The following is a 24,324-nucleotide window of genomic DNA, read 5'->3' as shown; positions in this document are numbered from 1 at the left end:
TACTGATTGCCATCCGGATACCCAGGCTTTCCAACCTGGTGGTCGCTTTAAGAAACAGATGCCTCCATTTGCTTGTCTTCTGAAAGAAGGTGGATAATCATAACACACTTTACAGATTGTACTGAAACCCGATTAAAACTTCTCATGTTTCTTAGTAGATGTTACTCAAGTGCAGGGTATGATTTCCTTCATTTTTCTGTCCTGTTTGTTCTTTAGCTTTTTTTGGACTGTTGAACAAATTTCAAGTACTGTTACCACTGTCAAGAATTAATTTAATAGAGAAATATTTTCCTTTCCCCACTTAGGCATCATTCATGCTGCTGTTCTCCACACTACCATTCCATTCTGTGACACGTCTACCTCAATCTTACTACACTTCTCTTTGCTAATTTAATGATTTCTCCATCCGTGAACTTATATACATTTAGTATATAATGTCAGATGATTTATTCTTATCTTCAGAATGTAATTACACACTCTCTGATGTTACAATTTAAACAAAAGGTCATTTTTCTCCAGGTTGCTCTTCCCATGTTCATGTTTTCAAACAAAACAGTTACTGAAGCCAGGAATAACCCTGCCAGTTTTCATCCCATAATCATATGGATTGGCTAGACAAAGTACTCTGAAGACCTCAGGACACTAACAGACTGTTTCTCAAGATCAGTGTCAGAGATACCAGTATGATTGGATTACTTTTAGGATATAAGGCTAATCCAAGATTTTTGTTCCTGTGTTTTGGCAGGAAAGCCCAGTAGTTTCTTTCCAGACGACAGTTTTATAGACTCTGGAGAAATTGATGTTGGCAGACGAGCCACACAGAAGATCCCTCCTGGTATCTTTTGGAGATCTCAGGTGTTCATCGACCACCCAGTGCATCTGAAATTCAATGTGTCTTTAGGAAAGGCTGCTCTGGTTGGCATCTATGGCAGAAAAGGCCTCCCACCATCACATACACAGGTAATGGGACCTCATTTCAATTAAATAATAGTTGTCTTAAATTGCATGTTCTTATGGCTTATTGTTTTATTTCAGCTATTACTTTCAAGAATTTGTTGCATGCTTACAAGATGTTAAAGGTCATTTATCCAGAGAAATATAATCTAGTGACAATTGCAAAATTTACACGCATTAACCTGGTGGGCTGTAGGCACAGGCAAAGCAGGCAGTTGCCTAAGGCAGCAAGCTGCCAGAGGGGGAAAAGGGTTTTGTGGGCTGGTGGTCACTGAGGGTATCAGCTGGTTGCTCCTAGCAGCATGAGATACTACCTTGTCCATCCAGTGCCCCTTGCAGCAGCGGCCACACTCAAACTACATCAAAAACAATCATCTCTTAAGCAGTCTCGTGTATCTCAGGTCTGTCTCCCTCTTTCAGCCTCCGCCTTTCCCCTCTCATGGTAAGAGCAGCAAGACCCCAGTGGCTCACCCTCATGGGAGCAAGTTTCACTTTTGTGTTCTGTGCTGAAATACCTTGAGCCAACTCTTCACATTATGCATGTTAACTGTCAGATTAGACTGAGATTGGTCAGGGCCCAGTAATTGGCGTATAACCAAACAAAATCAAGTTTTTACAGAAAACCACTGTCTTACTTAAGCAGAAATCCAGATATAGTTATTCTTCTGTAGGTCTAAAATGAAAGCAGTTGCTTTTCTTGACACACCTTGGCAAAAGCCATGTCAAGAAATCACTTTCTGGGAAAAGCTCTGAAGAACCATCCCCTTAAATAAGGATTTTGTACATTATTTTCTCTACTTTCCATTTCAGTTTCTAAGCTGGTCTTAACCAGATTGATTAATACATTAGGGCATAACTCTCATTGGCAATGCAAAGCATCTTACTCCCACTTGCATCAGCAAGTTACCAGAGTATTACCAGCTTTATATTAATGTTGTAACTTACCCTTGCCCTCCACTATTAACTGAAAAGCCTAGCAACCAACACAACTATTTGAGATTTACAGAAATACCCTGCCTTTATTTTCTTTTTGAACAAACAAATATGTTTATCACAATCGTTCTGGGTAATATGGTATTTTACACATATTAACACACCTGCAACTTATTTATGTCAAAGAGGTGTCATAAATCCACACTTTCTGCCTACTTTTAACAAATATGTTTATCACAATCGTTCTGGGTAATATGGTATTTTCTACATATTAACACACCTGCAACTTATTTATGTCAAAGAGGTGTCATAAATCCACACTTTCTCTGCCTACTTTTCTGCAGAATTAAAATATTTCAATAGGATCAGCAGGTCATAAATTCAGTGACACAGTACTGCTGTTATTGCCCATTTTTAATCAGTCTCTTTTTACAGGAAGATTCAAACATTTAAAACTTAAAACTCCTGTATTATTTAAATAAAAACTCAAGTCATGGTCACATAATACTAACTGTCGATCAGAAGTCTGTATTAACTCTGATTTTACTTGTTTATTATCATTATTAATTTCTGTTATGGAACAGGAGTTATTACATGAATAGTTTCAATCGTTTAATTAACAAATGTAAAATTTAACACTTAAACCTCAAGTCCATTGAACTTAAAGCAAAATCTTAAAATGTAAGAGGGCACTACACCCAACCATAGTAATGTTTTAAGCAATTAAGAAGCCCACACCGACTTCACCATTGCTGCTGTTCTTTCTTTAACCTCATTTTTGCTGGGATATTCTGAGTGATTTGTCAGTGTCAGGGCCTTTCCCATTTAAAACAGCGTGGTTGTGTATCAGTTGAAGCCTCAGCTGAGAATGAGATGTTAAATGTGGGATGTGGCACATGTTTGTCAGTATTACATGCTGGAGGAGGCGATGCACTTGCTCAGAGTCCTTGTAAGTGCTGTTTTTTATGTAGCCACTAATTGAGAGCTGACAAGTACATAAAAAAAATCATCATCTGGACCAAAACGTCACCAAAAATGACCAGAGGGACATTATTATTCAAACAATAGAAGTCATGGTACGCTAATAGAAACAGATCCCAAAACCCACCCTGTTCTGAAGAAATAACTTAATGAAACTGCAGATATTGAAACAATATTGATATATTACTTGTTAATATTTAATTTAGTTTTGAAATTATCCCTTTTCCTAGATTTATTATTTTTTAAACCTCCTGTCAGTTAAAACATTGTTCTCCTTCTGTATATTTTTATATGAAGTTTAATCCTTAACTTTTAATCTCACCATAGCTTAATAGCCTTAGGAGTCATTGAATAGGTAACCTGTTTTCTGTGTTGAAATGGTACACTTGTCTCTCATAGTTAATACATATTACACAAATCTCATCTTTTCTCTTGTATAATCCAGAGTGCCTGCTGCGGCCCATAAATCTACCGAATGAGTTTTATATTTCCAAATTTTGTAAGGAATTTCATAAACAAGACTTTGGCAAAATGTGTGCTTAGAGCAGTGATACAATCTACCCCAGAAGAATTTAATAAAGGGTCAGATTTTTTTCCCCAGCCTATATCTAGTTGATGGCAGTAGTAGTAAAATTCTAGCTGATAATCAGGTTTTCTTTTGTGTTAGATAATTAGATATTTCTTCTGTTTAGATAATCCATCTGCTGTAGTGTGGGCCTTAACATAGTCTATTCTCTTTCAAGATCTTTGAATTGATCCCAAGGCTGTAGATCCTTAGCATATATTCCTGAATTTGGTAAAATGTTAAAAGTGTCACATTTATCCATGCTCAAACAACAAACTATTCCAGATTCTCTTTGGGAAACTTTCTCTGCCTGTGGTGATCTGTCTTCTAGTCGAGGTTGCCAACAACCATGGACACTAATAAGTAGGAACAAAATGCAAGCTCCAAATTTCTGTAGTCTTCGAAATAGAGCCTGCAGAAGCCTAAACTAGTTTACTGTTAACTAAAGGCATTTCTTCTCATTCTTCTCAACAAATCATAATAAAAGTGACACAATTTTACTGTGGTCTATTAGATTTAATCTTCCTAGATCAAATAATTTTTTAAACTCTTTTTAACCTAGGGCAAATTTTGTTAAATCATAAATTTTAGGGATTGGCCATCACAGCTTGTGTGAGGCATTTTTCCATCTGTACAATTTGAATTTATTAACATGGTATTTCACCTACGAATTCCGTGCTTGCAATAACTCTGCCTATTAAAAATCTCTGAATGTATTAAAATGCAATAAAGCACAATCCATTTGTGGTTCAACTGATATTTACTACTAATAACTAATAACTTTGCAAAGTCATCAACATCCACAGCAGCATCTTGCAAATATTTATTAAAATAAACTTACTTTTGGCAGGAAGCCCCAAGTAAGCATAACCCAGGTTGGACTGTAACAACAGCAGCTCACCGTAGCTGGGTGCCTTGAAACTGTTTTCATCCCACTAAGCTTTAAGCATCTAAATCTAGTATGTAGCAAGAAATGGATGCTCGTAAGGCACAATCCACGGGACGTTACTTAGATGTCAACTTTAGGATGAGGCAGATTGCATTCTAGAAGTGTCTCTTTCTTTGACTGCTATCCAGTGGTTCTAGAAAACTAATTCAAGCTGCCACGGAGATGTCAGCACTTGATGAGATGAACTTTGCCTATGGTGTCTGCAGCTACCTGTACCTTTTAAAAATCTAGTCAATCATCTGTCCTGTCATACTCCAAAACAGAAATGGAAATAGTTCTTGCTCTTACTGGTTTCAGCTTCTTCAGTACACCTGGCCAATGTGTTCCTCAGTCAAACTCAACTCCATCGAGACATTCCCAGCAACCAGACAGCACTGTGATGTCCTCTGTCACTGCCCTTCTCAGCTGCGTCAGTCATGGCCACACTGAGACCTGATGAGGAATCAGCCTAGGCAATAGCTCATCCTCAGAGTGGCTACAGATATCTGGCTCGCAGAGTGTCATTCAAACCAACCTCTCACTAGTATCCTCTTAAAATTAAAATCACTAAATCATTATTTTTTTTCAAAACAAACTTACATTTTTATTATATATTTTTATATTTTATATTTTTATATTGTATATTTTTGTATTTTGTATTTACATTATATTTTTTTCAAAACAGAAACTCTGTCTCTGACAAAGCTAACTTGGATAGACACCCAAAGGGAATGCCCTTCACAGATGTGCCAGCTTCTCTGTTCTCAAAAGACACTTCAGCACCAAATTTGAGTGATCTATATACTGAAATATAGCAAAAAAATTAAAGCAAGGCTCAAAACTTATTTCATGTAAATAAATAATTAAAAATACAATAATTAAAATACTCTAGGGACAAATTTTGTCATTTCATGTGCAAGCTATGTCATATATAGCTTATTTCTCAAAAGGTTGTTGGAAAGAAACACTTTTAATTTTTTTTAACTTAGCAATGACTGCAGAGGAAAGAGCACATCATCGAGTCCTTATCTTGGTTGACTTTGAAGACCATACCAGACAACTTAATAATATAACAGAAGCGCCCAAATTTTGCTACAGTAAAGTCAAAAGGGTTAAGAAGCCTAAATATTGTTGCCACACTCAGCCAATGCTCAGCAACCATTCAGTGCAGCAACATTTACTGGTACAAAAATAAGTGGTGGTGTTTCGTTCTGCCTGTTTTCCTCCTTTCTGCCAAAAACTACAAGCTTATTTGACCAACTGGATGAGAGAGGCAAAACCAAGGGAAGTCAGGGAATAGAAAAGCTAAGCTGTGCCCTAACTGCTGGATTCTGCTCGCAAGATGACCTGTTCGCCTAAACACATGATAAAAGTCAGATTAGATAAGGTTCACAACATTTGTGATGTCTGCTAGGCTTGTATCTGACTTGTCCCATTAATATATTACAGACAAAATACAATTATTGCCAAAAGTCAGTGGAAAGTTATTTAAATAGGGAACTAAAGGTAGTTGCAATACTAGTAGCAAAATCAAAGCAGTTGTTCAGCTGAAGTTACCCTGGCAAAAAATAAATATGTCCTTTTGAGGAAAACTTCCAAAAGCAATGCCCTAAATGGGACTTCTGTATATTACTTTATCTCTTTTCCATCTTCATCTTCTACAATCTTTTAACCACTTTTGCTATTGCTTTAAGATAAAACCCTTGCTGACTAAGCAAAATACTTCTGCAAGACCTCTACCAGAATTTACAAATACCTCTTATCTTTTTCTTGGTGACCCATAGCAATTCTGGCAAACAACCTGGTTAGGCTGGATACATTTTTCTGTCTATTTGCCTTGTTAGACAAGAAACAAAGAAGCTAACAAATAAGCTTATCATCATACTCACAGTGCAATTTAGGCATGGTCCCTGGACCTCATGTTTCCCTGCCTATGTTTCTACAGAATGAGAACACATCAGTAGGGTCAGTATGCCCCAAATCACATTTTAAATAAAGATGATTTCTTGATTCATGTAATTACAGAAAAATACTTTCATATACTAGCTATTTCCAAAATGGTTACTTGCAGGTAGTCCAGGAACATACTTGAGTTACCAGAGAAAATCCTGTTTATGATGCCTCTGTAGATGTACGTTTCTAATACTTGATATGAAGTATGTCTGTCTTCCTCATAAGACAGACCCAGAGCAAGAGACTAAGCTTGAGGAAGCCTGAAATGCACACAAACATCACTCTTTTTTATGTTTCAGTTTGACTTTGTCGAGCTCCTTGATGGAAGACGTCTACTGACACAGGAGGCGAGAAGCTTAGAAGGACCCCAGCGGCAGCACAGAGCTTTTGTGCCCTTGTCCAGTCATGAGACAGGGTTTATCCAGTATTTAGATTCAGGAATATGGCATTTAGCCTTCTACAATGATGGCAAGGAATCGGAAGTGGTTTCTTTTCTTACTACTGCTATTGGTAAGGATTTCCTGTATTATTCCTAAACTCCTAAATATGCCTCGAGGCCAGGTATTAACACACATACTCAAATTGCATGGTAGCTTTGTGTGGTTTCAGAGAGAATGCTTGTAGGGAATGTATTTAGCAACAGGCTGAATACTGTTAGGCCCTAAATATCTCATAAGTATTTTGTAGACCTCTTTAGTCACTATATCCGTAACAAGATTCTACCCAGTGCCAAAGATGGATTACAAGCTTGAAATTCCCTGCTTCATTTTTTTCCTTTGAACTTCTTTTTATTTACGTTTTTTGGTTGTTTGGTTGTTTTTTTTCTCTTTCTGGAGCAGAGGTATAGGAATGATTGAAGAGCACACAGCAGCACCATGCAACAGTTTTGTGTGACAGACAGTCCTGCCTTTGAGCACCGTCAAAACTACTCAAGCTGGAGTTCAGACAGTACTGCATTAAAACTCCAATAAAGAGCACTGCAAGGCTTGGCACTAGGAGCCACAATAACAGGAATCTCTGTTTCTCCTTGCTAGCAGAAAGAAGCTGAGATTTCTTAAGAAGAACAAATCAACTAAACAGGTCTCTAATTTTCTCTGGCAGTAAAGTGCCCTGCCAGTTCAGCGCAAAGGCACTGATTTGTTGCTGTCCAAGGAGGAAAGGATGCTGCCTGTGGGCTGCCTGTCAGCCTAGCACACTGGGTATTCTTCCTCCACCCTGTAAATATCAGAATCTGTTTCTGATTCAATAATATTTAATTTTAAACTTGACTGACCTGCTGAAACTGTTCATATACCCAAATTCATTTGGTTGTAATTTAAAGATTGCTCCATAAAACTAGCACTCGGCTTTCTTCTAGCCACAGTGATTGTTTAACAGACTTTTTTTCTTTGCTGAAAAAAGCAGACTCATTCCAAAGCTGCCATTAATCCCTCTCCCAGAAGAGGCATTGGTGTTGAGTCTCAGCTGTCTGCAATAGTTACCTAAGAGCTATGGGCTGTAATTTGTCTTGGCAGGTTAATTAAAAGTTTAGGTGTTATTAAAGCAAAGTCATTAAGATCCCAATATTCCGTTTTAGCGCTAAAGTTTATCTAATGCAGAAGTGGAAACACTTCTGCAATACTCTGTGTTAAATTTATAACCTGGAAACGCACATGTTCAATCCTGTTCACAGTTAAGCAACACTAGAAATAGTTGCGTGTTAGCTTATGAAATTGGAGTCTTGCTCTATAGAATACGGATTTACTTTCATTTAGTTTGCTTTAGCAGTTTGAGTTTTTACTTACACCGACCACCTTCTGCCCAGAAGAACCTCCAGGTATTCTTCTGAAAGAGACTTTTTTCTTTGTCTAAGAATTTCTTCAGTTTAAAATTCCCCATCACAGGGAAATCGGTAAGACTCTCACAGCAGAAGACACTTCTAAGGCACAGTCACTAGTTGTTCTCGTTTTTAAAGTGGTGCTGAGTGTTCTAGCCAGACTTTTCTCTTGGCTTCATGGCACTAACATACAGGGGGGGCAGGGGGAACCAAAACATTCTTAATTTGCCTCTGAACAGTAAGGGGAAAGGTGTGGGTGAGAAGCATGTCAGACTGTCTTTAAGGCAATCCTATTTTTTTTGTTTATACTCTGCTGTACGATTTTGACCACGTGATAAGCAGAACAGTCCATGATATATCCCCTGTTGACCTTGAATTCAGTACAAGGAAGTTTTCTTGTGCTATACAGCAAGAGAGAGCTTTGCCCCATATGTGGGAATCACTTTGCCCACCGGCAGCTGTATAGCAACACAAAGCTATAGCATACAGGAAAAACTGTTTAGGTACAAGCTATGCACTTTGAAACTCACTCAAGATAAGTAAAAATTTTAGATAGGAAGATGTGGCTTCTTGGCTAGAATTTGGCCAGAGAAGTGCAGCATTTTTATACCATAAAAAAATGTAATAGCCTTAACAAGTTGGTACCTTTCTTCTTAGTCTAGATTTGAACAGCTTGTAAAAAAAAATCAAGGCAGGTGTTTTGTGTAAATGTACTGTAATGCTTCAGAACCTTTCTAGTGTATTCATGAGGTCTGGCAAGACATGGTTGCTACATTTTAAGTCTATAAATACTATAGTACTCTAGTGTTACAATTTTTGTCGGTGCCAGAGTAAAGAGGATACAACAACCTGACACAGTGTTTATGAACCAGGGTGTAAAATTGCAATGCCAAACAAATAAATCAAGTCACACGTGATGGGAGCCTTAGATCTATCTGTGTGGGGTGAGGAACCTGCAGAGTTGTTGTGTTGACTGTCAGAGGCAAGCTGCCATTTAATTTGATTTCTGTGGCAGGAGCACGTAGAAAAACCTCCCTTTTATTATTGCACAGGCATAGGGCTTACAGTGAGAGTGTGTTTGAAAAGTATAGCTGTGATACAGGAAGAAGTAGGATCCGGTGATCTGAGAAGAGGACCAGCAGCCTGGAACTCCTGAATTCTGATTGATGTGCTAATTCTGACCCAGCACAGGCTCATGCTTCAGCTGCTCACCATGTAAAACTACGGAGAGTGACATTTCCCCAGAGATGCTGCGAGGCTGATAGAACTGCTGGGAAAATGCATTAAGCATTAATTAATAATCACGGATAATAGTAGAAAGCACAAAATTGATAATGGTGATCATAATGATAAGTTCATAAAGCCAAACTGTGCAGCCGTTCCCCAGGCAAACCTCCCCTGTGAGTAAGGACTCACCTGAGTAAAGGACCATAGCTTTTACTGCAACAATAAAAATGTTGAATGGAAAGGGTGCTGATTCTCCAAGTATATCTGCTATGTTCCAACAGACCGAACTTTTCAGAGGCAGTAAAATCATTGCAGGCTCTGTAAGACAATATCAACTGCAATTACTGTGCAGTGCTTGTCTGGAATGATTTGGCCTCTATTATTCTAGTGAAAACTGGAGAAAAATGGAAAAAAGCATCTGTATTCCCAGTTTGATAACACACAGTTAATTTCACAAATTGTAAGGCTGTCCATCATACAGTTTTGGAATCCGATATAGCTAGAACTAAATGCAGTCAGGAACATTAGCACTGATTTTGAGGGCAGGAGATGGCAGTTTAGCCTGTTTTCTAAAAGGATGTGGAACCATCATCACTGAAGAGTTAGGTGGTGTCAAAATGTGTGCCTGTTACATACCACTGCACGTAAACCTAGGGAGAATACAGCATCGTAATGCCTGTCAGAGCTTATACTTCTGCATAATACAGGCAATTCAGGTGGAGGGAAAAAAAAGATTATTCTGGGAAAGTTTTCTACTTTTAATAGCATTTTTATATCCCATTCCTCTGAATTACAATGCAAGATTTTATAAAGGAATGGGCAATCAAGGTCTCTCAATAATAAATTAACCTTTTTTCTAAATGACATTGGCGGCACTTTCTGAAATTTCTAATAGAAACACTTCTCTGAAAAGCGCCTTGTGGATTCACCTCTGCCTGATAGTGGTTATTTATTCAGAGCAATCTTGTATAAGTGGAGCAAAGTAGCAGGCTGAGGAATCGGCTGGAATCAGCACATCTGAGACAGAGGTGTTGGCCAAAAATCTGCTCAGTAGAAGCAAGGAACATCTGAGAGCCTGAAAACAGCATCTACGGAGTCAGAAAGTGTCTTCCAGCAGCTGTTACTGCTGAGCTCAGGCAAGCTTGGCTATGCAGGGCCACTGAGAAATCAAAAGGAAACGCAAAATCAGCTGTCTGTGAGAGGAGAGCATCTCTGTTTACCAGCATGTCACCCAACAGGCAACAGGAAACACATGTAGATCACCCATGATAGGATGCAAGGTTTTATCTCACTTTTATCTTCTGCAAGAGATAATGCTTAAGTTTAAGAAAAGGACCGTTGTTCCTCCTGCCCCCTCCACTATCCATAAAGAAAACTACCATAAGTACTTTCCTCCATCAAAGTGCAAAGCAAGCTGGTGGTGTTATTTATAAGGGGCTGCCAGCACATACAGCAGTTCGCAATATACATCGAAAGGCAAGCTCCCTTCCTGCAATAGCCTAAAATATAACCCACCCCCATACAGTCCCTAGGACAGCAGTTCACACACAAGAAGGACACCAACAGAGGAGCACTTCACAGTAGGACTGAGCTTAGAGAGGAGAGAAGAAATTACAGGGCACAGAGGCAAGCATGGGACTGGGAACCCTCCTTGTGTGAGAGATGACAAGAATGACTCTTCCTTAGCTCTGAGTGAAAATGCCTTTCTGTTTAGCTTGTTCTTAGCAAAGGAAAAAGGAAAAGCCTGAGTAACTCAGATTTGCTTCCCTTCTTTTGCTGCCTATGTGTAAGCAAACTTAAACTCTATTAACTTCCAATTCAGAAGGGATGCATAAGTGTCATCCACTTACAGTGTCAAGGCCATTCACATTATTTACACTTGCTTTGCTAATGTCTGGAAAAGTCTAAATATTGAGGAGTCAAGAGACTGTTCAGAGTAAAATGGGGTGTGATCTGTTCTGGCTTGCACTTTCTTTTAGCTCCTTAATGCCTGAGTTACCTGACTTAAAACTCCCCCATGTAAGATTAGATCTTCAGGACTCTGAATGAGAAAAAGTAGTTTTAATGTCCCAGCTACCCTTTTCTGAACTTCTCCTTAACCTATATCCAGCAAAAGAGGCTGAAAGTTAGGCAAGTACTTTGCTGAACCAGGACCCTTTAACTGTTGATGGGACTCCAGCTGCTCCATGGAAGTGCTCAGTTACTACAAGTGTTGTCCTCCCCTATTGCGTGAGTATGGTCATCTTAGCCCTTCCCCTGTTTCACAGAGGGACTTCTGAGCACTTCCACCTTGTGGTAACCCTCTACAGATAATTAATTACTAGTCTGTTCCTTCCCAGACTCACAACTATCTTCTCGCTCTGCACAGAAAAAGAAATAGAGCGACGTATGAGAACCATGGCAGGGAGGAAAATCACAATTTCATTTCTGATGTTATTGATCTCTCTCCTGCAAAATAACAGCAGAGCTTTGCATTCTCTGCAAACAGTTTTTTGCCTTCAGCTCTTGTGTCCCATTACAAGCCCTTGCTTGACAGACACTCTATCAGATGGTCAGTGCCTTTTTTCATTACCCTCTTGTTGCCGCCACCTCTTTTTTGATGCTTTGTTTCCTGCTTTCAGCTCTTACCTAGCTTCTCTGAGTGTGATAAAGCTTGTTGGTCTCAGTCAGGTAGTATTTAGAAAAGATACAGTCACTCAATTCAAGTAGGAGGCAAAAAGGGCATTTATGAGTCCCTGCCAGGCTGTGTTAGTTTTATTTTCCTTGTGAATTTGGTCTCATGAATGATGTTAGGTTGACAGGTCTGCTTGATTGAAAACTTAGCTTATCCACAGAGTAGGTTCAGGTTATGCTGCAGCACTGCAAGGTGTCTTCCACTAAACATCCAGTTGGCCACAGGACTTAAGGTCCTTCTGTGAGAGTTGAAATAGTCCATGCAGAAGGATGGGAAGAAGACAGGAGATTGCCATCTCCATCCTAGTCAAGTCCAGCCCAGCCTGATAGGTAGGGTATCACCTGGAGAGCCAGAAATGTGGGGTGAACTCTCTCTGTCTGAGCTTTCTTTGAGCTGCAAGAATTCCCCTCCCCAAGCAGGTGTAGTAGTGTGCTTGGTGAGATTTCACTTTTTCATCCAGCCTATGTGTAAATCTAATCTGTTTGCTTTATAGGGCTTAATAAAAAGCCAACATAGCCTGAGCCTGGATCTGGAAACAGAAGGAGGGCTGTGGGGAGGTGAAACTTTTCACATTAGTTTTCACTTCCTGTGCCCGGAGGTTTTTTGTTTGCTATCCTTGGTAAAACAGTGATGATGTTTTAAGGGATACGGCCCTTAAAACTTTAGTGCCTGGAAGTCAACAATAGCTTTATCAGTCCCCCCTCAATCTTTTCACCGTTTTCCCCAAAATTGATGAACAGTCTCATTTCCCAGTGAAGTGAGCCAAGGAGATGAACATGTTCCAGTGTTGGAGTTTATCTCCTTGTCTGCCTTTTCGGACAACTGCTAACAGATCAAGCATTGCTCCTGGTTCTTAAATCCCCTTCAGCTTCGGTCAGTAATGTTTGTACATGATCCTATGGCACACCGTTCCCTAAATGTTACCTGCAGCTTTCTGCCTGCTTCTGCTGGAGCTGCAGCACTTCCAAGAAACCTGAAGTCAGACCAGTCGTTTCAAATCTACATGTTATTTGTGATGACCTTTTTTCTCTCTGCAAGTGTCTGAAACAATTCTTACATAATAACCCTGCTTCCCAAGCCATAATGGCAGGCAAAATTATTATTTCAGGATTTTTCTTTTGAAGACATAAGGCATCTCTAATAACGGGGAAATTAGGGACACATCTCAAAGATAATTAAATAATAGGAAGCCTGTAAAGGTCAGATACTTGGCTGTAAAAACTTCCACAGCTGCTCTTTCCGTACAGAGTGTATCTCTTCATTGATGCTCTGTAAGTAAAAGCTAGCAGTAGAAAATTACAGTGTGTAAAGCTAGCTTAGCTTTAAAGTAGAGATGGAATAATTTATTTAATGTTACACTTGAGCTTTTTCTTGGTTTTTTTTTATTATTTTGGTTTGTATATGTACACTCTTTCATTAGATCTTATGATTGCAAGGGATAATTTGGGTGAGAAAAATAGACAGGCAGACAGATATTTTCATTTATATTGTTGTACAAAAGAAATTAAGCCATGTTTGTAAAGATTGCTTAGATGCCAGTAAGTATTCATCTCAGTAGAAGTTAGACATCTATATGTCTTTAATGATCCAGATTTTGTCTGGTTTTGATCATGCTTTAAAGTGGTAGAAAAATGAAGGTAGATTTGTCTTTCTGAAAACCTTTGCCTACATCTGTACTTACATGGGCTGGCAGCCTTGAACTTGCTTGTCAGTGTGCTGTTTGCAGGCAGGCAAGTTCTCTTGATCTGACAGAGCTTGTACAAAAGGTTTATTGATTGGGGTAATTACTTTAGTTTTAGGGTCAAGAAAAGGTTTATTTAATACTGAAGTTAAAGCCTTTTTCTTTCTTTCTGTTATTTCTGTCCCTTATTTTCAGTTCAGGTTTTTTTCAGAACAGCAGAATTCTGCCTTAATAACACGGCATATAGTGCTATCTGAGGGTTTCTGGAGAAATGTGTAAAACAGTGCATATGGTTTTCATTTTTACACTTTTGTATATAGCTCTTTCCATGCACCCCAGACTGCAGGCTAATGTAAGCACAGCTTGTTTTATTCCTGTGTCGTATTACCGAGCTGCTAGAACAGCTCTGTGCAGACTTTTCTTTCCATGAATGCTCCCCTGCTAAAGCACAGAAATAAGGTTGTGGGAGTGACTCGTCCGCTTTGGCAAACAATAGGAGCATCTTTTCTGTACTTGAACAACAGACTTTTTTAAGACTTAATTTTCCAAAGACTGCATTAAAGTGTATGAACTTGCGTGCATTTAATTGACCACAAAAGAGAACAGAAGCCAACAACATCAGCACCTCAGGCATTACTGGACCAGTCTCCACTTCTGCACGGGGGCCGGGTGGGATGAGAAGGACATAGTCTGTACGGTAACTCCTGGCATATGTTGACTTTTTAAATGATAATAATGGCTGGTCTGTGTATTAGATGTGTGACTGCTTTCTTTATCTAAGTGCTACAACAGTCTCAGAAAAAGAGTTAAATAAATTGTGTTAAACTGATTTCTAGAGGGCTTGCTGGAGGCTCTGAAAAGGAACATGATTTGACCAAGTTTGTGCAGCGAGTTCACTAGAGGCAGAAACGGAGCCATGAGTTCTGCTTTTTCTCTGGCCCTGATCGAAGACCACTGAGAGCTCAATGCAGTTGCCTGAGCACAGGCATCTAGAGGCACCTGAGATGCCCCAGGGAACTGAGGGCATCTCTAGAGGGGGGCAGATCTGACATAAAACCTAGAGGAGGCTCAGGCCCTTCTGTAGCAGTGGCTGGAGACCAGGCATCATACTTGAGAGCGTGTCCCTAGCACCAGGCACCTACCTAATTGAACCTCAGACATCAGTCATTACAGCCGGTACATCCTTATTTGTCAGGCTAGATATATTTGCTAAAGACTTTATCTAAAATGAAACTTAATCTTTCATGCACCCAAAGTTATAACATTGCTAAGGTTTCATGGCATTTGTTTGACCAAATGAGATCACATTTGAGGTCCTCTCTGTGTGTGTATGCAAGAATGGTTTGCTTTTTCTCCCCTAGAATACACCAACTTACAACATAATTTAAAATGAAACTCAAGGCCAGCTTTAGCCTTGCCCTGAGCTACAAGAGCAGAAATTGTAATGTACTGAATGTGAAGTAACTTCCCGCTTGCTAGTGCAGCTCCAGAAGTTGAACCCTGAAGGCTGAATAATTGTTGTTTCCTGTATTAGTTTGTAACAATTTATGAGAGTGGGAAGGAACAAAAAAAAATTCTTTGCAATCCCTTGGGCAAATTGGGGATATGAGAGTTTCATTTACTGGAGCGAAATTAAGGTTTAAAAATATTCCAGCTGCAAAACCCGAAAACTAGTAAGAAAAAAAACATTTGCAAGGTGTCTTTCTAGATCTCCACAGCCTTGTCATATGGATGTTACAAGTGTGGGATTAAAGTGTTATTGTGCTTAGAAGCTGCATTGTAGAAGGAAGAAGGCGGCTTCAGCCCAACAGCTACTCTTTGTTTAAAATCATTCACTGATTTTTTTTTTCCCAGCTAACTTCTAACCTGTGATCACATTTCAAGTGATTTAGAACAGAGGGTTTTTTCAGGTGGTCAATGTATGATTCCTTAAGAACTGTATTTCATAGACCCTTTCATGCTTTTAGCATTGCTCACGTTCTCAGGGAAAGAAACAGTGTTCCCTGTATATCCCTGTGAACAGCAGAAATACATTAGCAGGATTTTCTAAAAGTTGCCTTCATTCTGGTCCCAGTGAAGTCAAAGGAGATTTTACCATTAACTTAAATGGTAGTATACATAGACCAATGCCCAAGTGCTTTTGAAATCCCATTATACCTTATGCTTTCAACCATCTGATTGCTTTAGATTATAAGGCACCCTGCACTGGAAAGATTTCTTCTTAAAAAGGAAGCAGTAAGAGAAAGGAATGAATCAGTGAGATAAAGCTCGCTCTCAAAGGGCAAACCAAATTCAGACCAAATGTGGCATAGGCTTCTGAAATGGTCCACCTTGTTCTCTTCTTTATTTACTCCCCAAACTATTCCCACTTGGTCCCTGTTTCTGTAGAACAGAAGTTCAAAAATAGTGCACAAAAAAGCTGTTTTTGTAGTATTTCCAGCTGAGCCTGAAGTCAAATGTGCTTGAAATAATGTGAGAAAGACTGACATTATTGTGGTGAGAGCCATTCGAGTACCTGGATAGATATCTCAAGCCAGGCCTAGAAGCAAAAGTACAGACATCTCAAGGGAAAATGTGCTCACGTGATGTACTGTCAAATTTGGCAAACTCAGCAGCTCTTGATGATTTCAATAAGCAACCCAAACTGATCCTGAACGCCAAACCTTTTGCGCTTCACCATCACCTTTTAAAATGATCCAGCCTCTAGAGCTGCCGCTGGCTGGAGCAGGTATTTTCTGTCAGTACATTGACGGAGATGTGGGGTATCTGCCGTTGCAAATTGCTTGGTTTTTAAAGTTCTTACAGAAAAAGTGGGGAGTGGGGGGAGAAAAACATGCAGTTGGATACTGTGATTACTGTACTTCACTCTGACTTTCCAGAATCAGGAGTGATTTAAGGAGTTGTTTAAAAGACTGCCTGCCTGTTGCCCTTTTCCTAATTCAGCATCCTTATACCTGCATGTGAAGGTTAGAGTTCCACTGGGATATGAGAGCAAACCAGGGTTATACGCATGGATCTTTAATTAAAACAGACCTCCCAGCCTTCAGAAAAAGAAAAAAAAAATCAAAATCTGGCACAACACCAAGTGGCATTAGCAGTATCAGCATCACACTAGGTGCCCTACAGAAGAGGAAACTGTGAAAGAGAACTCAGAAATAATGACTGAGTTTCCATGATGCTGTCAAGACTTTCACATCCCTGGCTGCCAGGTGTGGATTACTTGAGCTAGAAATGTAAAAGCCTTATAAAACACAAATGAAGCAGAAAAATCGAAATCGCAGCAGGTGAGGATGTACCGTAAGAGGGAATCAGTCCTTTGAAACCTCAGCTGGGGAAGGAAGAGGAGAAGCAAGAGAATACCAGACCCAGCATTTCCATGTTTCCTTTGTTTCCAGGGCATTTTTTTTCCCCTTTCTTTTTTTTGGCTCATAATGTCAAATTTGATGTTTCAAGATATCTGAAACCTGTTTTATCCCCTCTCACCTCCGCGTCTCCCTTGGCATTGTTATCACAATTACACGGGCAGGTGACAGTTCTCTAGGCTTAGAATCCAACCTACCCTGCAGTGAAATTCAATCGAGTAGCATCATTTCTTTGAAAAATAAACAAGACTGCAAGCTCTGCAACTGGGAAGTAAATTAAATGTCTTCACAGAGCTTCAGAATCTTCTTTGCCTTTCATGTTATACTGCCTGACTTCCTATTAAAATTATTGCTAACTTAGTCGGGGCAGTGACAGGGAGCATTTTTGTGAAAGAGAGATGTTATTGCAATGAGCTTGCAGGTGACAGCTTTATCCTGGACAAGCAGGTCTAGGAGAAAGAATATGTGGCTTGCTAAGGTTGCTCTGGTGCAGCACCAGAGAATAAGGTGAAATAATGTGGTGTCCCTTCACTCTCCCATGAGATGTAATTCACTGTAGGGTGAGAGGGATGCTGTGCACTCCTCATGGCCCTTTTGCATTGATGTGGCTCACACAGAGGATTTCAAGGTTAGATATGAACCATGGAATCTACCTACCTGCTGCCCTGCTCCATGTGCGCTCCCTCCCTCACAGCAAAGCATCTTCTTTAGCCAGGGGAACATGACTAGGCAGAAAATAGGTCAGTGGACAGTCAGGAACAATTTCTTTCTGTGTGACAATAAATATATGTATTTATTTGCTACAATAAACAATTTTCCTCTAAGTATTTGTTTTACCTCCAGATTTTTTTTAATTTACTTACTTTTTTTAAATTAATTCATCTGTGTATACAGAGGGTTGATGTTTATAAGGAAAGGGTAGAACTTTTTGTTACTCCAATCAGTATGTATGCATTATCTCCCTGGGTTGGTAGATTAGTCGATGTGGCAATTTACTTTAGGCCGAGCAGCTACATATATCTTCTCACCAGCACAGAGCAAAAGATTTTGAGGCGTTTCTTGTGTAAAGGTAGAGGAGACTACTAGCTGAAGAGGCCAAACAGTGAGGATACCTAAAAACCCCGCTTCTTTTCTTTGCATCTCACTTCTGATACTGAATATTCTCATTGGTACAACAAGTTTCATTTCCTTTGAACCTTCATTCCAGAAACTGAGATTGTCATTGATTCATTAAAGTATAGTTCTTCTGCTGCAGCGCTATTCCTACACATTTCTGACACCAAACGCTGCCAGTTCCAGAGCAACTCTTTGAGATTATCGAATGAAATAGTTAACATTTGAATTCATACAACCACACTGCACTGAATGGCATTTAATCAGTTCTTAGAAAGCAGTCCCGGTGCTTATTAACTCCCAGGAAAGCTACTGACTTCAACTGCCAGCTAGATAACTATTTCTTCTTTGCCAATAGATAGTTGCCTCTAAAGGCCTAGGGAATGATGATGCTTGGTGGCGAGTGTAGGCTATAAAATATTTATCTTTAACACACAATTGTGTTACCGCAGCCTCTAATAGGATTTGGTGTCAGGCAAACATCTGCCTTGGCCTCTGGCCCAAAGATATAGAAACAAGCTATTAAGTGGAATGTTGCATAGTAAATAAATAAGGCAGAAATACTGTTAAAGTAGCTATACCACTGACCGACAGACATAGTGAGTATATAAAAAAGAAGTCCATCAAGAGTCTAACAGTTTGTCTACCTCCTTAATATGTTTATTGTATTTCATCTGGATAAAGGTAATTCATGTAGGTAATTGCAAGCCAGGCTGACGGATCTTTATAGAGCTCACCACGGTAGAGTTGGCTTTCATGGGGCTTTTTGTCGGCAGCAACGTGGTCCCCTGAGCAGACCAATAGCCTGGGAGCTTTGTTGCTGTCGTGTCAGTCAGTTCATGATATGAAGCAAACGGTGTATTTGTCTATGCCTCAGATTACCAGCCTAAAAGAACGGGAATGGTAACAATTAGCAATTTCCTATTGAACTCAGTGATATCCTTAGATGAAAGATAGTGTAGTGTGAAGTCTTATTATGGGTCTGGGCAGGATCGTGCCAGTTTATAGCTTCTCTCAGGGTAAGGAGTGATTGCAGTGGGAAAACAGCCAAGTTTCCCTCAAAATCTACCAGCTGTGAGATTACTCGTACTGAAAAAAGTCCCCCGAGACAAATAGCAAAAATCCCAGAGTATCCTCAGCAGCTGTAAGTCAACGTGGTGCATGAAGTGAAGCTGGTTTGCTCCAGACCATGATCTGTTTCTTTCTCTGCTTTGATAATTAAAGCTTTTGAGCGGGAAGGAGCTTAAAGAGTACTTCAGAAGAAGAGTTTTGCTCTTGGAGAAGTTTAGGCTTTCGCACTTAATGCATGTTTTCCCTCTCTCATTTTTATGAATCTAGAAGCACTTTTGTACATCCTCCTTTTTCTGAGTGAGGTAGGCTGGACTAGGGTAGGGAATACCTGCTGCCTCAGCCAAGGCATTTCTGTACCGTTCTCCAAAATGAGACAGTGTGGATCTGAGGGCAGCGTGTCTCGTTATGTCATTTACTCCTTCTCTCAGAGGAGATCTGGATGTTTACAATATTTGTTCAGGAAATTACTTGTTTTTTCAGTTGCTAGATTTTGAAGCTGGCAGAACAATTACTTCCATACGCAAGCTTCTGCAATCCCCATTTGAAGCCACACGGCCTCAAGTTTTGCTGGTCTGTCACCAGTGTGAGTTGTTTGCTTTCAGGAGGTTTGCTCCTGCTGCCGTTGGTTGTTGGAAGGTGGCACAGGAGCTGCATTTTCAATGTTCTCTTTGGACACAATAGCAAAACCATATGAAAGCATCATGCATCATCCATTGGCTGACCCTCCAATTAATAATCTTTGCCCTTACCAGCTGGTGTCAATCAGATCAGAGATTTGGAAGCCCAGAGAAAGCTGTGGGAGTCAGACTGAAAACAGAGAACATATATCTCTTTCTAAAAAAGAATTGTCCATGGTCTCACAGTGAACTTCAACAATTAAATGAAACAAAACAAAACAAAACATTGTCATGGTTCTCTGAAGCAATTCCCATGGCATTATTCGTAAAACACCATATGGAATTGTGTATATATTGGAAAATATCCCTATAATTACGTGTAACAGCTTACAGAATAAGTTGTAGAATGGAGACTAGAAGCTAGCCATAACTGCAGTGACCTGTTTTTATTTATTGATTGACAGTTTATCACCTCTGTAGCAATGTTGACTATGGACATACTTAAAAGACAGATAATTGCTTTGTTCTGCTAACTTAAGGTCTCTATAAAAGTTAAGAGTTTGACCTCTTCTGTCATCTAAGTCCTCTTAGATAATAATTAGGCTAAGTACTAGCTTCTGCAACAGATGTGCAAATTTGTCCATTTGATTCTTCATTCTTTCTAGGGTTCCCCCATGATGGTTCCCTAATTTCTTATGCCAAGTCACCCACCACCTCGTGTTTAATTTGAAAGTTAGGTATTAGAGCAGTGTGCACAGATGTGTGTACACGTACCATGTGTACCATTTCAGAAGGGCCAGAAAGTCAAGTCAGCTCTCCAACTGGCACAGTCTGCAACCATTGGAACTAAATTCAGTCCTGGGATGAAGACACAGGTTTTTGTGGGAAGTCTTAAGTGCGTATGACTTGCTAATGCCTGCAATCTTCAAAGTAAAAAGAAATTCCCGTTTGTGATTGTACCTAAGAATATAAATAGGACCATGCTCAGTATTGCACACACAACTCTCAGACTTGTTGATCACAAGCCTAGTCACAAGCCTTGTTTGTTCTCATTAGCTCTGGAGTTCATGAGGAAAAAGCAGGTTCATCTAACGCTTCCTTTATGGAAATACTTTTTGAGCTGTTTTGGAGTAGCTTTGAGACAAAGATGTGCTGCATGAATCTTTATCGCTTTTCAGACTTGATTCTCAGTAGTGGAGAACTTTTGGGAGTGCGCAGAGACCTTAATTGCCCTGAGTCACGCCAGGCAATGATACAACGTTGTATCCTTAACTGCTAAAAAATAGTAAGTGGCACCAGCCACTGTGGGAGAAGAGTTTCTCTTCACTTCATCTCGTCTCTATCAGGCAGGTTATTCCAGGGCAAAGTGAGCTAGTGTAAAATGAGGGCACGTTAGAAACGTTACTTTTGGCTATATTAGAAAAACAAAGAGCATCAGAGAAAGCAATGAAGTCGGATGAAGGGATTTTTAAGGGCCTGCTCTATTAATAGTATAGGGTGGTCAGGCCACAATTAGGAGTTACTGAGGTGCTTCAGTGAAGAAGGTACAATAGGTTTCATTCACCTGTTTTTTTATTCCTTTTGTGTCAGCCACAACATGGTACAATGCAGTTAGGGCACAAGTGCAAAGAAGAGTCTGGGAAATCAAGGATTGAGGAGATGATAGTGATATATGAAGTGATAATGTGTGCATATCATTGCATTTTTGCAAAGTAAAATGCCAGCTCTGTAGATGAACCACAAAATATACGTGAATGTTTTCTGACATGCATTAGTGTCGGTCACTGTGGATGGGATCTGACCAATTACAGGTGTCTTTGGTGACAATATCTACATCTGAACTAGTCAGAGGAGGAAAGGATGCACCACTGGAGTAAAGTTCATTAAATGGATTCACCCTAAGAGTCAGGAAAGTTTGGTTACCCAAACACAGGTATGCTCCATTTCTGTGGTCACTCTGAACTTCTGGATCCCATTATACATGGTCAGTATAGTGGACGAGAGTCATTCGGTTTAACCTACGGTAGACATCTAATTGGTGTACTGAGTCGTGCCCATCTTGTCCTAGGCATCACAAGTACATCAGCTGAACCACACTATAAATGCCAAATATTATTTCCAGTAACAAAGATTGCCCTTTAGCTGATGTGGTGCATTGTTACACTTTGGAACAGCTGCCGTGCCTGATGCTACATTGCTTTTTAGATGTTGCTTTGATTTTTTATTATTTTGCATAAATATTCTTTATTATATTAGATAAATATACCAAGAAAGTTGTATGGATACTTTACTCCTTTTCAAGGACTCAATATAGTCCTTTAAAGCAAAAGCTTGAAAAAAGCTTTTAAAAAAAGTGTTTAATATACTATAGGTGTTGTCATAACACTGGGAGTCTGTCCTGCATCAAGCACTGACATAGGTATTCCCACTGACTTCAAAGGTCATGCATATGTAACCTCTACGCAGTGTTGCTACAGCTTGCAGACCCGACCCAGAATGACAGTGTGATGGTGAGGTTTCATGAGACGTCTGAGTACTGCGCTGATGCTGAATAGCGTGGCCCTACTCCTTCTGCTCCCAGTTTTCAGGCAGTAGAAAACAGTTCACTTGTTTTTTTTTTTCTCCGCTGCATTAATTTTTTTGCCACCTTTTGAGCTTAACAAACTCATTGAAGAGTCTGACAAGTGCCAGAGCCAGCGTAAGAAGAGGGAGCTTAGATGTACCTAGGATGAGAGGATTAGAGGAAAGGGACTGACCCTTTCAGCAACAGGAGCTGTTAAATCTCCTTGCCCGTCTCATTATCTTGTTTCACAGTATTCACACTCTGTATGTTCTTCATATGTGTAAGTATGTGTATGGGCATAAATAAATAACTTTTTTTTTCTAAATTTCTGCATATATTTCTTGAGGACAAGAAGGATATAAACATTGTGCAAAAAAGCATAGAGAAAAAAATGCATAAAGCAGAATTATTTTCATTTTCACCAGTGAAATTAAAACATCACAAAGTTCTAAAGATTATATACCTAGAGGCTAATATTAACTTTTCATTTACAGGATAGATTTGTGTTTATACCTGCTATTAAGTGAGAGTTAGTATACCTAAATATCAGTATAAACGCACAAGGCCTGAGTTGCTATTTCTTTATTCTAGGAAGCATGGCTGCTATTTGATGGGAATAAAGATGGTGGCTCAAGCCCAAAGTGCTGGCTACATGCTGTGACTGTATTTCCATACACCGTAAAGTGAATATCTGCTTAACTATAGAGCTTAAGTGTTAGAAAACTGACAGCACTTCCTTGTACCTTCCTTGCACCTTCCTTGCTGCATGGAGCTATATGATTATGAGATGTCTGATGCCAAGACTTAAAACTTAAATGCTTGAAACTGGTTTTATTATGTAAAACTGCTGTTGCCCTTTATGAATGATTAAATTACACTATGTCCTTTAAAATGTTCTTCAGAAACCTCTGTTGTTTGGAGAACACCCATCCAGAAACAGGCTTCCTTTCATTTGTGATTAGAAACTAATCTGCACATCTCTGCTGCAGCTGTTTCTCTTCGCTTGCACCGATAGGAAGTTTACAAATATCTTTGCTACCACGAGGCCTCGTGAAGTGCGTCTGTGAAAGCACAGTCATTATTCAAATGGCTGAGATTTCCACCCCACTCCAGGATAGATGTACCACCGCTGCCCCTCCTGTAGAACTGAATCCGGTTTTAATCTGATACAAATCTCCCTCAGAGAAAATGTGAAATGGTAGTGTGGAATGAACCATGGTATTCCATCATCCTTCCAAACCCCACTCATGTTTACTCAGTCTTCACTCACAGTTTAGTCAAGAAAATAAAATTATTTTCATTCTCTTTTTGATATGTAATGTTTACCAGCTTGTGTTCTTTTCTGAAAGATAATTTTTAGCCCCAATATTCTGAACTGTCCTCAAAATAGAAGTGCTAGATAACATTTTGCTTACCTGTTAACTTTCCTTGAAAGATGAATAGCCAGTGTTTTTGCCAAAGTCGGGGAATTTAAGATGATAACTAGAAACAGAAGAAAGCGTGGAATAGTCCCATTCCTGTTCCACCAAGAAACAATATTACCCCCAGCACTTTGGGCTGTTTGTATAATATTGCAGAACAAACCAGAAGGCATTCGGTTAAAAATAATCCTTCAACAGGCAGACAGGGTGAACCGAGGGTCTGTGTTCAGTAACTTCATAGGGGAACATTTCTATCATAGCTCAGCTCTGTTTGGCACAAATGCATGCCCCAAGTTCCCTTACCCGAGTCAACAAAATTGGACCAATGGTGCGTGTTCTGCCAAGAGAACAGTGTGTATTGCTTCTCTCCAATAAATTCAAAGAGGGAAAACGGTTGGAAAAATAAGCAGGAAGAAAAGAGATTTGGAAGTTTTCAGGTACTAAGTGAGGATGAAGCCTGGTGGG

At 39.6% G+C, this 24,324-nt stretch overlaps 1 protein-coding gene across 1 annotated transcript in view; it reads left to right on the top strand.

Annotated features, from left to right (window-relative positions):
* The window catches only part of TENM4 (teneurin transmembrane protein 4), a 421,264-nt gene that overhangs the window by 235,729 nt on the left and 161,211 nt on the right, over positions 1 to 24,324 (top strand). The window contains exons 8-9 of the mRNA XM_009286142.2: positions 746 to 960; positions 6,614 to 6,824. Coding sequence (XP_009284417.1) covers positions 746 to 960; positions 6,614 to 6,824 — 426 coding nt within the window. The remainder of the gene's footprint in view (positions 1 to 745; positions 961 to 6,613; positions 6,825 to 24,324) is intronic.

The sequence above is a fragment of the Aptenodytes forsteri genome, unplaced genomic scaffold (assembly GCF_000699145.1).
Source record: "Aptenodytes forsteri isolate BGI_AS27 unplaced genomic scaffold, ASM69914v1 Scaffold231, whole genome shotgun sequence".
NCBI lineage: Eukaryota > Metazoa > Chordata > Aves > Sphenisciformes > Spheniscidae > Aptenodytes > Aptenodytes forsteri.
The sequence above is the reverse complement of the archived record's forward strand: the minus strand, read 5'-3'. Positions and strand labels throughout refer to the sequence as shown.